At 34.7% G+C, this 18579-nt stretch overlaps 1 protein-coding gene across 2 annotated transcripts in view; it reads left to right on the top strand.

Moving 5' to 3' along the window:
* The window catches only part of FNBP1L (formin binding protein 1 like), a 59959-nt gene that overhangs the window by 17862 nt on the left and 23518 nt on the right, over positions 1 to 18579 (top strand). For both annotated transcript variants that reach the window (XM_087891113.1, XM_034437311.3), the window contains exons 2-9: positions 3143 to 3258; positions 10162 to 10215; positions 10994 to 11141; positions 11961 to 12023; positions 13559 to 13663; positions 15612 to 15740; positions 16531 to 16677; positions 18190 to 18393. In XM_087891113.1, coding sequence (XP_087747239.1) covers positions 3143 to 3258; positions 10162 to 10215; positions 10994 to 11141; positions 11961 to 12023; positions 13559 to 13663; positions 15612 to 15740; positions 16531 to 16677; positions 18190 to 18393 — 966 coding nt within the window. The remainder of the gene's footprint in view (positions 1 to 3142; positions 3259 to 10161; positions 10216 to 10993; positions 11142 to 11960; positions 12024 to 13558; positions 13664 to 15611; positions 15741 to 16530; positions 16678 to 18189; positions 18394 to 18579) is intronic.

Below are 18579 nucleotides of genomic sequence, written 5' to 3'. Positions count from 1 at the left end.
GCAACAGGTAGTTAAGTTAAATTGTTAGGTCTCTATGCTAGGTAATCATTTTCTGTGTGATACAGATCTCTCTCTCTCTCTCTCTCTCTCTCTCTCTCTCTCTCTCTCTCTCTCTCTCTCTCTCTTTTACTGAATAACAACTTTATAAGCATCATGTGTAACCTTATTTTGAAGGAAAGGTAAGAAATCCAATAAATAATTCACGTTTAGATTTTAATTAAGAAAGCAGTATTAGTTCCCTTAGCATTAGTTCCCTTTGAAATCTAATAACCAAAAGGGCTCTATAGTCCCAATTCTTTATCAGCTTTTTCATTGATTGAAAGATTGGAATCGGGTTACAACTTCATGTTACCTTTTTCTTTTCAAGAAAAAAATAAATATAATTTAATATATGATACTATGAAACTGTAGGTCCTGATACATTTCTGGTTGACTGTTATAAAATATACGTATTTAAAAAGGTCCTACTTTATGGGAGACATGTGATAATGCCTTCTTACACTAATTTCACTAAGCAGATAAATATATAATATATTCAAGTTATAGATCAATTTCCTTAGTAAATTCAGCTTATCCATCAGAAAGCTAATATTGTTCAATTTCTAAATGATACCATAGAATTAATTCATTGTAGTTTGGATCTAGGTTATTTGTTTAGATGTTGAGAAAGCAGTGGTGAAATCCTCTGCAGATTGCCACCAGTTCGCTGCCCACACATGCGTGGTGTGCACCAGATGCATGTGCGCGCACATGCACACCAAACACAAGCTGTGTGCATGCGTAGTGCGCACCAAATGCATGCTTCTTACAAAGAAAGAAGCTGTTTGAAGGTAAATAGAACAGCGGGGGGGGGACAGCTGTGCTGCGTGATTTAGATTCGCTAGAAAGCAGGATTTCCTGCTGTCTAGTGAATATAAATCATGCGGCACAGCTGATCGTTGGAAATACCGGTTCAAATGAACTGGTAGCTTTTTTTTACTACCAGTTTGCCCAAACCAGTATCTTTTATTACTACTGGTTTGCCCGAACTGATGCGAACCGGTAGCATTTCACCCCTGTGAGAAAGTTTTTGTTTTTATTAATAGAAATTTTGAAAATATTAATATTCTAGTAGGTATGATAAATCCAAGATGTTTGTGTAGTGTAGATAATGATTTATGCTTCATAACTATGTCCAAATTTATCTTCTTTTCTAATTTATTTATAATTGGATTAAATCAGACTTGGTAGCATTGAGTCTTAGTTATAGGTTTTTAGATTGTGTTTGGATTCTTTTATGTATCATAGTATAAAGGTTCCTAAAAAGTCTTCTTCGATGATACATTTAAACTGTCGATATTTGCAATAAAGGAATTCTAGACTGCTTATATGGAACTTCTTTTTGGAAAGATGGATATAAATGAGATGACTTTGAAGATTGATATTGTAAGAAGCCGACCTATTTTTAATTTTTTCATATTCAGAAATTGGTTCGTTGGGTTTATGCTTATTCTGTTGCTATTCTTCGAAATTCATAGGCTATCAATGTGACTTTTAAGTGAGCAGTGCATATATTCTTCTTGCCATATCCCCAATATCTTAATTTTATCAAAGCAAAAATTATGACCCACTTATGTACAAGGAGTAGACAAAATAATTATTGTACAAAATTAGAAAGAGCACTTGCAGAGATTTCCAGCAAGGAACTGCTGATAAGTGCTGCTCATCAGCATTTGAATTAGTTTCTTTATTTCTCACAGACGGACAAGAAAGGGGATATTTCACAATGTTGACCACATTTTCTAGGGTTTCCCCCAGGCTATCTTTCCTAGCTGTCTGTTTTACTGGCCATCTGTACTTCCGGCCTTCTTTCATATTATATCTGATTTGTTTATATTGCTGATAGTTAATTCTGATCATGTGTTTTTTTATTTGTGTTAAATTACAGTATGGATTTGATATTAGTATTTTTGCTATGTAGTACCATATTATTGCTATTGTTAATACTGGTTTAATAAAGCAGCCAGTTCAACTGCTCTCCTTTCAGGATTAATGTTAATCCTTTTGATTCTGCTATCTGTTTTACACTTGGAAAGTTAGGTTTAATTAAGTAAATTACACGAAAATACATTTTCTACAAAACAGTGTATTGTATTTGAGTTCAGAATATCTAAAAAAAATTATCTTGTTCATCAGAATTTTCTCTAAAAAGAGAAGAGCTAATGTGTGAGTGCCTACTATAATGGAAATAGAAAAGGATTATTATTATTATTGCATATCCCGTATGCATTCAGTTTGAAGAGAATCAAAAAATGAATGAAAAAAATGATCAAATTAAGTAAAAATAATAATTTACATAAATTTATTTCTCCAAATGCTGCCATGGCTCATCAGTCAGTGATGTCCTTACTCTATGTATGCAGAGATGATCATTGAATTTATCACAACCACTACACAGTCTTAGCATACCTTCTGAATGACCTTATGCACACTACAAGAGTTAATGCTACAATGCCCCCCATCATTAGCCCTTACAGTTTGTCTAACAACCATGGAGTCCCTCCCCCTGCAGATTTTACTCCGCTAATCGTTGCTGACTATAGGTGGCAGTGCTCATCTCTATTTCAAGGCCATTGGGCCAGCGCTGTCTGAAGATATTTCTGTGGTCATGTGGTCAGCATGATGTCACGGAATGCTGTTACCTTCCTACCAAAGTGGTACCTGTTTATCTACTTGCATTTGTATGCTTTCGAACTGCTAGATTGGCAGGAGCTGGAATGAGGATGGGAGCTCACCCTGTCACATGGAACTCAGGTCTCAAACCTGGACTGTCACTTTCTAACAGCCACACTGCTCCTCTAATAATCTTGGTATTGCCAAAATATCAGCATCCTTGGAGTCAGGGTTCCAAGTATTTCTTAAAGTGTTAGTTGGATTATGTTGGGATCATAGTAGGATTCAGAAGTACTGTCCTTTCGCTAGCATCTTTTTTTTTTAAAGATTGTGTTTGCTGATTCTTTTTTTTTTTAATGAGGGTATTTTTGTGTGTTTTATCTTTGTTTTTAGTAAATGAAAAAAAAGAGCATATATTGAATTCGCGATTTTTTTCCCATTGGCATAATGACTTTTTCTCTTTTTCCCCTCATTTTTTCCCATTTTATAGGATCAGTTTGATAATTTAGACAAGCACACACAGTGGGGCATTGATTTCCTGGAAAGATATGCAAAATTTGTTAAAGAAAGGATAGAGATTGAACAGAATTATGCAAAGCAACTGAGGTAAGTGATTTGTAAAATTCTTATATCTTAAATTTAGATGTTAGCAAAAAATCATGGCTCAAATATTGTAGTCTTGGAAGATTAAATATATTTTAGCCATGCAGTAAAAACCAACATTTTTCTATTCTTTTCAAATTAGTTACTACTTTCTGTAAATATCTATCTTGATTCCTTCTACTTTAATACCGTCCACTTTGGCACAAGTAAAGACATGTTTTTAGTTCAGATATGCAAACAAAAGCTTGTGTAACAAATGGCATACCATACTTTGCAAAGAGACCAGAATGAAATAGGTTCTTTTAATCCAAAGGCACCTAAAACAGTAGCTTTTAAACTCACTATTGATGACTGCTGTTACTCATTTGCTCTTTTTGAAACATTACATATTTTTGCACTTTTTCCCCCATAGAGAAGGTTATGGTTATAGAGATCTGAATTAAAATATAATTGCTCATTTTCAGTCCTTTTATGTTGCTTTTCATGGCTTTTCAGTATGTGGTGAAAAAAGAAAGCTTCAATTTCCTAGGATTTTCTCTGTTATTTTTCATTGGATTATATTCTTCTGACCTTGATAGAATTCTTAATAAAGGAGGGAATTAGTTACAGTTTTTTACTATGATAGGAAATTGAAAATATTGGAAGTTGTAAATATGTTCATTGGAATTTAGCAACAGATGTAAGAGCTAATAGTGACTATACTTTATTTTGTTTTGATGTTCACTGTTTTCCTGTTGTTAAGGGATATTGTTGCTTTCATATAATGATAGGAGTCATACTTGAGAGCTGAGAATGTAAGCTGGTTGCAGAAATATTTAGATATGATCCTTTATTCTGGACAGCACAAGATAGAAGCAAATTATTAAACCTGATACATTTTTTTCCAGATGGATGCTTTTTACATTAATCTTTGTAGAAAATATTGTGAGCAGTGGATTTTTCCCTAATTATAGGTTTCAGAACATTCTCTAGTTCTGTTTCTTTTTTTTAGATAACAATTTTTTTAAAAGATCCATTTCAATTAATTTATGTTTTTGTATTCTCATCTAGTTTCATTTCCTTTTCTGCAATATTCTCATACTTCCTTCTGTTTAGAGCAGTGCTCCTCAAAACCGGGTAAACTATCCAAAATTGGAGTAAAAGTGGTTTTTCTTCAGGTAACAAACCTATTATCTAATAACAACAGGACCATTTGAATAAGGACTTTCTGATAAGCAGTTTGGGGAAATGGTGGGGAAAATTTGGGAAGCACTGGGTTAGAGAATTACCTCTTAGTATGTATAGTTCTTTGTTTATTACAATGATAATAAACAAATTAATAAGTTTTAAACATTTCCCCATTGTATATTTTGTGTTGGGCTATTCACATGGCACAAATACTGTGTTTCCCCCAATATATAATATAATAATATATAATAATATAATAAGCCCTCCCCCGAAAATAAGCCCTCCCCGAAAATATTTAACCGCGCAACCGATCCCCGCCATTTCCTCTGGTTAGGGTTAGGGAGATAGAGCTGGAAATCAGGTAAGACGGCAAGAGGACCCCCGTCTTGCTCCATGTGCCCCAAAATAATAAGACCTCCCCAAAAATAAGGCCAAGCACTTATTTCAGGGTTCAAAAAAATATAAGACAGGGTCTTATTTTCGGGGAAACATGGTAATAGTACATGGCAATATGCCATATAAATATATGTTCCTCTTGCTTATTCCATTGTCTACTAAAATTGAGAATGCTAACTATTAAAATTGAATTTCATCTAATTTAAGTAATTATTCTGAGATGTGTACAGGTAATCCTCAAGTTACGACTAAAATTGGACCAGAATTTCCATTGTAAATCGGTATAGTTGTGTCATGTGACTATATTGGCTTACGGTGGCAATCCTGACTCTCCCCAATATGGCTATTAAATGAGTGCCCACTCCCAATCCAACCCATTCTGGGCTTGGTCCCTTTCATCCCCAAGCCTTGGTAAGATAAAGGACTTATTCCAATTTCCCCACCACCTCTCTCCCCTCCCATTTCTGTCGTTTTGGCCACCCTTGGCCAAAGTGACAAGCAATCTCAAAACTGTGTGACCAGCAAGCATTAATTTTCCCAGTTGCTTTTTATCCCTAGGCCCATGGGATTCCCTAGCCCACTCCCTCTAGCAAGCCGCAAGCATTCATTTGCTCCAAGAGAGCAGCAAGCATTCATCCACCCAGCTGCCTTCTGTCCCAGTTTGCCAAACCAAACTTTCACCTTTTGTGCACCGTGCCTCGGCACTTCAGAAATTGGGGGGTGGGGGAGGAAAGCTTCCAAAGACAGCACAGTTTTAGCCAGTTTGGAAAACTGTGTTGCCTTCAGAAAGGTTTCTAAAGATGGTGCAGCTTCCACCATTAAGGGGATGGAGAAGGGTTAGGTGGGAAGATTTCCGAAGACCACACACCTTTCTGAAGTGGCTACAGTTGAGCTATTTTTGGAAATCTTTCTGAAGACAACACAGCTTTAGCAACACGTAGGAAACATTTGCCAGAGAAGCTGGGTCCAAAAAGGAGGCGGCAAAGGCACATTGGATGCAAAAGGCAAAGGCTTGGTGCATGGAAATAGAAGAGAAAGCAAATATAATAATATGATGCAATACTAATACTACCACTACCACTAATACTAATACTAATACTAATACTAATACTAATACTAATACTAATACTAATACTAGTCTGTAGAACGGAAGCCCCCAACCTTTTGGGCACCAGGACCAGTTCTGTGAAGAGAGGTTTTTCTCTGGACTGCAGGTGGCATGGTTTCGTGTGCTGCCTGCATCCTGTGGATGGGGCTTCGCTTGTTTACATGGACCGGTTTCTGGCACGCTGCGGACCAATGCCGGTCCATAGACTGGGGGTTGGGGACCCCTACTCTAGATGGAATTGCACATAGTCTTCAAGTTACAATCATTCATTTAGCAATCATTCAAAGTTACAACGGCACTGAAAAACATGACTTACACAAGTCCTCATATAATTGTCGCAACATTCCCACGGTGTTGTGATCAAAATTTAGGTGCTTGGCAACCAGCACTTATTTACATAGTGGTAGTATCCCAGGGTGTGTGTGGGGGCAGTCATATTATCACCATTTACAACAGAACAGCCAGTTTCTGACAAGAAAATGTTGCATATCAAGGAAGTTGAAGAATTCTGATTGGCTGTTAGAATGCCGTTGTTCTCATTGGTTGTTTCTTTGACAGCTCTGCTATATAAGGAGCTGTCAAGCACGGGATGTTGATTCTGAGGTAACTGCCTTGTTACTGAATAAAGTGCTGTTGATTACGAGCCGAGTCCGGCCTGTCAGTTATCCGACTGGGATGAAATAGAAAAGTCATTGGGAGAATCCAAATTTGATTAACAGCTGTATGAATCAAGGAGAGAACCAACCCAGAACAAATAAGAAATTTCCTGACAGTTAGAACAATTAATCAGTGGAGTGGCTTGCCTCCAGAAGTTGTGGGTGCTCCAACACTGGACTTTTTAAGAAGAGATTGGACGACCATTTGTCTGAAATGGTATAGGGTTTCCTGTCTGAGGAGCGGGTTGGACTGGAGGACCTCCAAGTTTCCTTCCAACTCTTGTTATTCTGATACCCTTAATAACTGTGACAAAAAGGTTGTAAAATCTGGCAAAAAAGGTTGCACCACTCATTCAACCCCCTTCCTTAATATTGGAAGTTCTGGTCTCAACTGGAGTCGCAAGTTGAGGAATATTGTACTTGATTTTGAAGATGAAGAAAGTTCTCTAAATAATCCTGTTGAGTTGGAAACTATATAATTTGTGCATAGCCAAATGAAGTTTTAGTTACCCAAATTACTATATTTAGAAAGTTTGGCAAGATATCTAGATACTTTACTACCATGAATTCTAAATTGAAAGCAAATGTGGTTTCTTGTTTCTCAAGTATTTTTTTCTTTAATTGAAACTGAAAACATAAGAGGTTGATTGTGATCCAAATGTAGATGTGGCAGACTTTAATTCAACAGTTGTACAAATGGATTCATATTCTAAAGAGATTCATGCTGAAAAACCTATCATTCCATAGTTAATTGCTCCCAGAATAAAATGATTTTTCCATAAAACTGCAAATTGTCAACAATAGTACTAAGTGCTTTTCTCTAAATACTCCAGAGAAAGAAATTTTTAAAAATGGTATTCTGTCTTCAGTTACTATGTACCACTAAGGTGTACAAAATATTTCAATTTAAACAATTTTGAATGCAAATCAATTTAAATCCATTTAAAACATGTTCAGAAATGTTTTCAGTTGGAAACAAAATTGTTATGAGTGCAAAATTATTTCCAAAATGCTTAAAACTAACCTGTTTTGCAAAGTTTCATACTCAAAATGACTTAAAAGGAAATGTTTTGCATATCTCTTCGATCTGCTTATGGACTAATATTTTACTTACCTGTGCAACTTGATTAAAATGTAATATAATAATAAAAGTGTGTTGAAATAGAAGACCAGCATAAGTAATCTACATTTGCAAAAGTTACAGCCTAAACCAGTGATGGCTAACCTTTTCTGGACCGAGTGCCCAAAGCGCGCACACATACATGCGCAAATGTACACACAAGCTCCTGAACCCCCAAAATGCAGTGCACGTGCGGCCCCTGCACAGGCACCTTGCCCCCATGCATGCACACATGGATGGCTCCCACACATGCGCCCCACCCCACACACATGCATACACGCCCCCCCGCATGCGCCCCACCCCACACACATGCACACGCCCCCCCGCATGCACCCTGTGCATGCGCTGCAGAGACCTGAAGACCAGCTGACCAACATGCATGCTCGGCAGAGCTGAACTGGGCGATGGCTCGTGTACCCACAGAGAGGGCACACACGTGCCATAGGTTCGCCATCACAGGCCTAAATCTTTTGCCATCACATCTCCCTTTAGTGTAATCTTAATGTACACGCTTTGCTTAAAAATCCAGCTACCAAAATGAACACAAATGAACAATGTTTTTTAATGCATTTCTGTTCTGGTTAGTAGCTAATAAAAATTCTATTCCTGCTCTGCTCTGCTCTGCTCTACACCTCTCCCCTCCCCTTCCCTGCCCTCTGCCACTCTATTCTCTTGTTCTGTTCTGTTCTGTTCTGTTCTATGTCACGCCATGCCACGCTACCCTCTCTACTCTGATCTGTTTTGTTCTGTTCTATTCTCAATGAAAACAAAATAAATAAACTTTGGGAAAGGTGAATTTATTTTAACAATAAAGCTAAAAGGTTCTTCACACTTCCACTGGACTGCCTGCATCTCCCCAAGGGAGGTATAGCTCATAGTCTGGGAAACCCTGAGTTACATTATTCTACTATCCTCAAAACAGTGGTGCCAAAAGCAACACTAGGGAAAAGATTATGAGAAATGAATGATATCTTATAAGTACTCTATAAAAATGTGGGTGAGTTATCCGAGGCAGCTCTCCATTAAAAGCTCCTGTGAAAGAAGTCCATGAATTCCACATTGCCCTAAGAATTTTTTGACATGTGTTTGATATTATACAAGACTCTCCCAGGCATTAGCAAAGTCAATATATAGCAAAGTGTGCTCACCCATATATATCTTAAAGGCATAGATGGAAAATGTTCATCAACATTTTCCCATGGCCTTTTACAGTACGTAGAATGTGTTCAACATCTGTTAACCATTTATATCAGGCATCCTTCCATGGTTGCCCTTTGTGAGAAAAGTTTCTTATTGTCATCAGCGTTTCTTAATTTTGAAAAATTCATTAAATCCCCTCTACTAACTTCCCCGCTTTTTTTTTTTGCTACTGATAAAGTATGAATATTGTAGTATTTAAGTGTCAGGTAGTTTTCTTATATCTAAAAACTAGAGCAGGGTTAAATTTAAATTTAGTCCAAGGAAGAATGATTTATTCTATGTTCTTAGTATATCACTTGAGGAAATGAAATAGATTTCCTGCTGTGAAATGTGAAACATATACCATTATTCCTTTGTGGGGATATTTATGAGCAATTTGGTAACTTGAGACCACTGGAATCTTTGGAATTTCTGCTGTATTCTTTTAGTGTCAGTCTTTTGCTGCTGCTATTCTTTACCATCTTCTGGAAAATGTCGTGTTTTGGCTGGAAAAAAAGCCATGTCGTTACCTCTCTGGGAAAAGACATTTAAAAACGCTGCTGAATTTGTAATTATAAACTAATTTGTCAGTCTGTGCATAGAAAATTCTGCTTTTTCTTTTGGCTTCATTTCTGTGACCTTACACAGAAAGAAAATACGACGGATTGGTTTTGATCAAGGATTGGTAGTCCTTGTATGTTACAACAGCAATTGGAACTGGAATTTTAGTTGCTAAGTGAAGCTGTTGTAAAACATGACATCATGTGACCACATTGCTTAACAATGGCAGTCCCTGTTGCTGTAAATTAAAAAAGGACCACGTGGGTCATTAAGTGAGGACATCATGTGTTTGCAACATGGGACAAGACGAGAATCACGAAGTGTTTGCTTAGGCTACTGAAACAATATCCAGTGTGTGGTTGCAAATGGCAGTCATGTGCCTGGGATGCTGCAATTTTTGTAATTGTAAGCCATTTGCCAAGTGCCCAAACCATGTTCATGTGATCTTGGAGATGTGTGATCGCCACAACTTTGTACCTTTGAACTGTCATTGAATGAGAGGTCACTAAGTGCGGACTACCTGGAATTACCCAACAGTGGAATAATTTTTACTTTTTTATATAATCTGTTTATTTTAAGCAATGTAGTTTACACTATGTAAATAATGTATGTAAATATAACTATTCTAACTAGTTGTCTTATTTTTCTGACTAAGATGGATTATTAAGTTCACCTTGCCCTTTTTTTAAAACCCATCTCTCTCTTTCTCTCTCTAACAGAAATCTGGTGAAGAAATACTGTCCTAAACGTTCATCCAAAGACGAAGAGCCCAGGTAGTATTAATATGAAATATATGTGGATCTTGGTCTAATCCCATTATCAAAGTTGTTGGGATTTAAATGTTTAAGCCAAGTACATTTTTCATAGGACATAATTATATATTAAAAAGTATTATTTTATAATAAAGATATCTGGATTAATGTGACTTCAAAATTTTGGTATGTTCAAGACCTGATGACTTGAAAAAAGCAGCATAAGTTTATGAGGTCTATTTTTAAGAAGCATTGTCTTTGTTCTTCCCTTCCATACATTTTTCTCCATTCTTTTACCCCACTCAGTTCTAAACCTCTAAACCTCCCAACATTAATGCCAGAATAATGTAATATATTTGACCTAACCCAAGTGTCCAAAACTTCACTATGTAGCAAACACGTTCATTCAAAGGAAATATATGAATGATATGTCCCATTTTTCAGATGAAGCGACTCATTTCTGTATCAAGCTTAGTTTTCCTCATAATTTTCAATTTGTTCCTAAAATCAGTCTTTTAATTTCACAGCTTAGTAAATGCTCCTGTTCCACAGGACCTTTGGGCGGTATTCTTTATTTTCTCCCTGCACAAATTCCTGCTGATCTTACAGGTTTCTTTAAGGAGAAGTGGTTTTGGACTTTCTGTTTTGCTTCTTTCTTTGAGGTTCATTTTTTTAAAGGTCTTCACACCATGCTAGATTTTGATACGTTCATTTACTTTTTGTTTTGTTGAAGAAAAGCAGTAATACACCCACATTATTAATGAAATATCTTTTTTGTTTATTTCCTGTATTCTGCCAGGTTTACCTCATGTATAGCCTTTTATAATATTCTTAATGAGTTAAATGACTACGCAGGACAGCGTGAAGTAGTAGCAGAAGAATTGGGACATAGGGTATATGGAGAACTGATGAGATATTCCCACGAACTCAAAACGGAAAGGAAACTGGTAAAGGATGGGGGTGGGAGATCCAAGTTACTGTTTTGCTGAACTATCTGTGAATGTCAGGGCAATTTAATAATTTGTTTTATCCAAAAACAGCAAAAAAAATTAGACGTCTCTTCTGCTTGGCCAGCTTGTATATAGATCTTCATGTAGTCCTGCATTATTCTATTGTAAAAATGCAGCAAAAATATACCTGCCTATAAGATTCTAAAATATAGTCCATTTAAATATGTTTTGTTTTCTGATTGGTATTTTATTAAAATACTTGTATTCTCCCTCTCCCTCCCTCCATCTCAGTGGAGCGGATTCCTTAAAACAAGCTTCTGGTCACAGCTAAGTCCTTAGCAAGTTTTTTCTAGACCTATGTGTTATTTAGTACTTAATATATTTGATGACTTTTAGAAATATTACATTTTTGAAAATATGAAGATGCTGTTATATTCCTAAGGGAGCTTTTCCCTCCAGCTATAGAGAATGTAGCAGTAGCGCTCAAGGAATCCATGTAGTTATATAATCCACATAATTACATGAATTGTAGTTCCTTCCATTGCATCTCATATTATTATTGAACATAATTTAAGTTAAAAATGTAAAACTGCTATCTTAAATGTTAAAGATGGCATTTTTACATCTTTGAAAGAAAGAAAACAATTGATGAACACATATTAGTAAAATAAAATGATGGTGCTTCTGTTATGATTTACATTCTTGTTTGGCATTCTGTTTTGCCTTTTGATTGATATATATCATTTTGTGAGATTAAGCTGAACAGTTTTAAAAGCAAGATGGGGTTTATAAAACATCTTGTTTACTATGTTCCAGCACCTTCAAGAGGGCCGAAAAGCACAACAGTATCTTGACATGTGTTGGAAGCAGATGGATAATGTGAGTTTTCTTTTATTCCTTTTCTGGTTTCCTTAAGGTTGCATAGTTTTATGGATGACTGATGCCAGAGTGAAGACATAATGAATGAACTTAGTTATCACTGAGCCATCACAGTGCTTTCATTGTTCAATAGCCAAAATGGATTATTATGTTTGTTAGATCATTACAGTGCTAATTCCTCAGTCACTAATATTTGCAGAAATATGACTTTGATAGATTTGCAGGCTGTATTTCATCTGTCTCAAAATGTATTGAAATGCTGCCTAGCCTTGGGGTTCTTAAGCATGAATTTATTTTGGTAGACCAGAGGCTTACTTTTATTTAAATCTTGAGAATCATATCTTCCCTGTTAATTGATACACTTTTGAGTTACGTTAAGATTATTTTTTATGAGTTAGTCTCAAAAGTATTGGATATTACAGTAGTAAAATTAAAGGGTAGTTGATGGAGTTACATAATGTTAAATAAATAACTATTTCAGGCAAAAAAAAAATACTAGCTTAAGTGTAACTAAGACTGTAGTCCTGTATGTTCACTCTCCCTAAATAAGAGTAATTAAATTTAGTGGGATATTTAATGCTATGCATTGGGTTGCAAGAAATGCAAAATTTCCAATTTTTGTTGAAGTCTTTAAAAAATCAATATATAATTTGTCAATTTCTGTGGCCTCTAATCTTCATAGTCCCAAGTTATATGATCCAATTTTCATTCCATTCTATCAAATCATTTTCACTGTACTTGTCCCATGTCTTTCTAAAAGAATGTATTATGAAGGAGACAAGTAATGATAATGGTAAGCCTAATATTTATACAGAGCTGTTCTCTACTATACAAACTGCTCCATAAAAATTCTATTAATAATCTCTACCATTGATGTTATACTGTATTTGCAGGACATTTCTATGCTATATATGAGCTTTCAAGAACGAAAATACTACTAAGCTGTTCAGACTAGTTCATGTATTCTTAATTAGTGGTATGTGTGTGTGTGTATAGATACATTACACTTGTTAACCTCATGTTATTAGTTCTTGTAATAATGTTCTGTGATATATTGAGGATGGGATAATTTTTTCAGACAGATGGAGAAAGCAAATACTTTCATATATGGGACCAGCCACAATGCTGTTCACACAGAAGAGGCAGATTATTCAGGGTTATATCATTGTTCCTGGGTTAAATTATTGTTCCTAACCTATATTTGCATCTTAGGGGAATCAATAGCTAGCAAATGAATAGAGCTTTCTAAAATAATGGGGAAATGCAATAAGTAATAGTTAGCCTTGCTAATGTTAAAGTTGTTTTATTCCTAGCATTGGACAAATGCATGATTGAGAGGGTAGAGGATGTGGGAAGTTTTAAAATCTAAGAATTAAACAATTACAAAATGAAATACCCAAAGGTTAAAAGAGAACAATTTGTGCAGAATATGTTCCATTGTCATCAAAAAAGCATGGATCTGAATTATAATTGTGAGAGTAGTGCAAGCACTGTGATAAGTTGTATTGATTTGTAACTATGTCATTGCATTGTAGAGCAAAAAGAAATTTGAAAGAGAGTGCAAAGAAGCAGAAAAGGCACAGCAATGTTATGAGAGACTGGACAATGATACCAACGCCACGAAAGCAGATGTTGAAAAAGTAAGATATTGTTATTGGAAAATAATAGTTCTCATGGCTATATTTGGAAATGTTACCAGTATTTATTGAAAGAATACAGTATTTGGACCATCTAATATGAATATCAAAGTGTGTTGCATTAGCCGAGTTTCAGCCATCACATATTTTGATTTTTTTTTTTCAAATTATGGTTTGAAAATCATGGTTCTGATTGCAAAATTTCATGAAATATCCCATTTTGTTGGTAAAACTGCTGTGAATGCTTGAAACAGCCTGTTTCATATTTGAAAGAGAAGTTTCTACACATATGACTGGATCTTCTGTGCAATGTCACTCATAAAACATTTTAAAATGCAACTTTTATAGTCCTATGCTGGAGCCACTCTTGAGCTTTCTTATTTTCTCATGGATGAAGCTGCAGATTGTGCTTATAAATCCAACGCAGTAAAATGTGACTTGGGCAAATATTTCAAATGAAGATTGAAAGCCACAATTAGTCTTTTGAATATTTATCTAAACCAGTTTGCTGCTTCAGATTTTCACAACAGGCCATTGCTTAATCGTGTCCCTGAAACTTCCTTACTTAACTATTTTTTTAATCTTTAATTTTATTTTAAATACGAAAACATTATGGATAACACTCAAGTTAAAGGCTTCAAAATATTAAATGAAAAATAATGTTAAGAAACTATATTCAGTGTCTTATTTATTCATATAGTCTTGTGTAGAATATTTTATTGTAATTGAATAAAAGCCATAACTAAAGATGCAGCATTTTTAAGAACAGCATTTTTAATAAAAGGTCTTAAGCATTTGCTATTTTTATCTAAGTTTGTTACCTCTTGTGACGTGTCTGTAATGCTTGTTTTATACATTGATGTTTATACATTTTATATATTGATGTTTCTCATTAGATTTACGGTTAGTGATTTTTAATAGCATAATTTATTAATTATTGTTAATTTTTTCGCAAAGAAAACTGTTTTGCCTTATAAAATAGTTTACAACAGGAGTTAACTTCTATTGTAGGAATACGCTTTTCTACTTGTGTTGGTTGGATTTCTCTCCTTTTTTGTATTTATCCACAGATAGATACAAAATTAATATTTTTGTGACCATTTTCTCTTAAAACTAGTAGATTTGTGCAAGGATGTCTCCTTAGTAAATCAGCATAAGCTCCTGCAGATGGACAGAGAGGACCAGTTAATAAACTATTCATCATTAACACTTAACTTTTCTCTTTTCGTAGTTGCATTACAATATTGCATGTAAACACATAAGGAACAAAACTTGTGCTAAGACATCGCAATATATTTATATTTATCATTTTGATGACGTTTTGGCTTGCTGCAAATGCTGCAAGGTAGACTTTCCGGTTTAGCTTCCTTTGTAAATGCATTTGTTGAAAGTAACACCAAAACAGTGGCATAATAAAAACAGGATACCCCCAGGGATACGAATGATCCCAGATCTCCGTACTTTCCGTCGTGCCTTGAAGACCTTTCTATTTCACCAAGCCGGACTGGCATAAATTTTCAGTTTATCTAAATTCTACGCTGAGGATCTTAATTGATGAGCCAAATCGGTTTAATTATTTTAAATTATTTTTATTTCACATTATATGTATGTTATTCTGACTGTTCACCACCCTGAGTTCTTCGGGAGAAGGGCGGTATAAAAATTAATTAATTAATTAATTAAATAAATAAATAAATAAATAAATAAATAAATAAATAAATAAATAAATAAATAAATAAAAAATTGAAACAACTCAGTTAAAATCAAAAGCTTTTTTTAATAGGGGTTAACTTCATAGTTGAGAAACAGTTTCTATAATTTACAAATGTTAATGAGAGGATATGTTGGACACAAAGACTTTACTGGGCATTAAAGATAATGAGCATGCTCTAAGTATGAATTTCTTTTAAAAATAATTTAGAACGGTTACTGATCTGTCCCCATTTTTTAGGCAAAGCAGCAACTAAACCTGCGTACACATATGGCTGATGAAAATAAAAATGAATATGCTGCACAGCTCCAAAATTTCAATGGTGAACAGCACAAGCATTTCTATATTGTCATTCCTCAAATATACAAGGTAAGTGTCAGGGTTCCAAGTAACCCCCCCCCCAAAAAAACAAAAAAAAAAACAAAAAAGCAGACTGCCAAGAAGTTTTACATCTAAATGAATTTGGTTATTGAAGAGTGTGAAGGTAAATTTCTACAATTTACCATTTATTCTTCTAGATTCTGTTTGTTTAAATATATATAATTAATTATATACATTAATTAAATGTATATAATTTATTTTGTAAATTAAAATTATAAATTATATACATATAATTAAAATATAAACTATAATTTATTTTATAAATTATATAATTACTATTTAGTTTTAAATATAGGATATACTTCTAAAAGTGAAGAATGCCCATCTACCTTTGTGTTAATTGTGAGATTTGAAAATGTTTTAGAAACCAACAAAAGACTGACTAGTTAATTATGGCATAAACTTTTACAGTAGCAGAGTTTATTTTGTAAAAAAAAGTGTTAGTCCTTAAGTTATTCTTTCTTGTTTTTATTACCACAGTCTTAGGTTGAATATGGAATACAAATCACAACTTTAATTAGCGATGACTGTAGTTGATACTTGCCAATTCTAATTGATTTTAGAGGGCATTAGCTGTGAATACCATTTGTAGAAATGAGCAAAGTTGAGTAAAATAGTGATCCACCAATAAAAAATTTATTATTATTTATTTTATTTAGTTCACTAACGTTTAGTTAAAACACCACAAATTGAACAAATGATAATTATAGGGAGGACAATGTTCCACTCTATTTGGAATGTTACTACAAAGATGTTCAGTCTCTCCTTTATTACTTAGCACCTTCAAGAAATGGATGAACGACGAACCATCAAACTTAGTGAATGTTATAAAGGATTTGCAGATTCTGAGCGGAAAGTTATTCCAATAGTCTCAAAATGTTTAGAAGGAATGATTGCTGCAGCCAAATCAGTTGATGACCGCAGGGTAAGTTTAATTTGTTCTGCATAATTCAGTGCTAATATTAAGCACATTGATATGGAAATAAATCTAGTCTTGTAGTTACAATCACATTCTATTGTAACTAGATTAGCGCCTACGCTGGTCAAGCTTACGCAGCTTAGATCCCGTAAAGCAAAATACAATCAATCCCATATATTTTTTTCTATGAAATCAATAACTTTCTTCTCTCTTTCCCCAACATTTTTGTTGATCTAAGAAGCAGCAGAAAGTGGAACTCATCATATTGCAGCCAGTCCTCAGTTAGGGACTATTCACAAATATGATGATAGTAAACAGTAGTAAAAATAATTTTCCACACTTAACACCTAAATTGCATTGGACAACAACGTATGCCAGAGAGAGAATTAGTATTGCTGCATGAGAGAACTTTATCTAAATGAAATGGCAGGAAGCAACAACCTCTCTCTCAGGGAGAGAGAGAGGGAGAGGGAAAGAGAGAAATGGCAGCCATTCTTACTGGTAGGGTTTTAGGTTTGCACACCTGTTATAGATAATAATAGAAATATAGCATGTTTCATTTTTATGTCTCTAAGCACTGTGGCTATTTAATATTCCCTGTTTGAAAAGAAAACCAGTCTTAATATTTTCACATATCCCAAAAAGGAGAATATTAAATCTAGGTGCCAATCAATGCATAATTTTTAATTTTGTAGAATTTGATTTTAAGTGTACGTTTATAATTTCTTTAAGAATGTTGTTAGCAATTGAGCCTGAATGATTCATGTGTGTATTACACTATGTAAAAATTAGAGTAGTCTGATTTCAAGAGATGCAAACACTTATTGCAGCAAATCGATTAAGACAGGAGTTGCAGTATTTGGCATCCCTCATTGTGTATTCTGTGTTTGTTAGAGATGGCTTCAAATGTGATAAGATGCTAAGAAACTGCTTCCTGCCTCTTCTTAAGTCCATTTTATTCCAAATGGAATTTCTTGTGTTCAGTACTTGATGAAAATGAAACTGTCTATATCTTGGGAATCAATGCATTTCTTGGATAGATTCTATGTAACGGTTCCAATATAATGATAAAAGAAAAGGAAATACAGGTTATCTGCATTTTGTTTTCTCTACAATAAATGCTTACCATTCAAAACAGAGACACTGAAAAAAATGATGTAAACTAATTTACATTAAGTTTTGGTAGTATAATGGGCAGAAGGAATAACCTTGAGATGCAGGAGGAAGAGCTGCAACCTAGACAGTGGTCAGTTAAACAAAATCTGAATCCAAACCAGAAATGTGTTTTGAGGAATCATCTCAGAATTGATCCTTCCTAGTTCTCTGGAACATAAAGTTGGGGGGGGGGGGGCTTTCAGACTTGCAAGATTCTGTTGCTGTAACCTTAACAATAAAAATATTCATGATTTTTGTTTCCTGATCTCGAGTACCTTGAAGGGCTGATTGGTAGTCTTTAAATGCAATATTAGTTAAATGCGATATGTAAGCCAATTAACTGTGTGTATTTCTCCCATAAAGGATTCTCAACTTGTAATAGACTCCTTTAAGTCTGGCTTTGAACCTCCTGGAGATTTTCCATTTGAAGATTATAGTCAGCACATTTATAGGACTGTTTCTGATGGAACGATCAGTACCCCAAAACAGGAAGGAATGAAAATCGATGCAAAAACCACTGTGGGCAAGGCTAAGGGAAAACTCTGGCTCTTTGGAAAGAAACCAAAGGTAAAAAAAAAAATCAAAACATATCCCATGATTGCACATTCAAGGTTGTAATTCAGTGATTAAATGTTGCCTTTTTCAACAGAATAATCAGATTGATTCTTGTTGACCGATTGTAGGGGCAAAATTGTTCATTTTAGAAACGGGGTTCTAGTGTGTTCCAGAGTATAACTGCTATTATGAACTCTC

Source organism: Pantherophis guttatus, chromosome 3, assembly GCF_059756535.1.
Source record: "Pantherophis guttatus breed Tessera chromosome 3, ASM5975653v1, whole genome shotgun sequence".
NCBI lineage: Eukaryota > Metazoa > Chordata > Lepidosauria > Squamata > Colubridae > Pantherophis > Pantherophis guttatus.
This window is presented reverse-complemented; position numbering and strand designations above follow the sequence as displayed.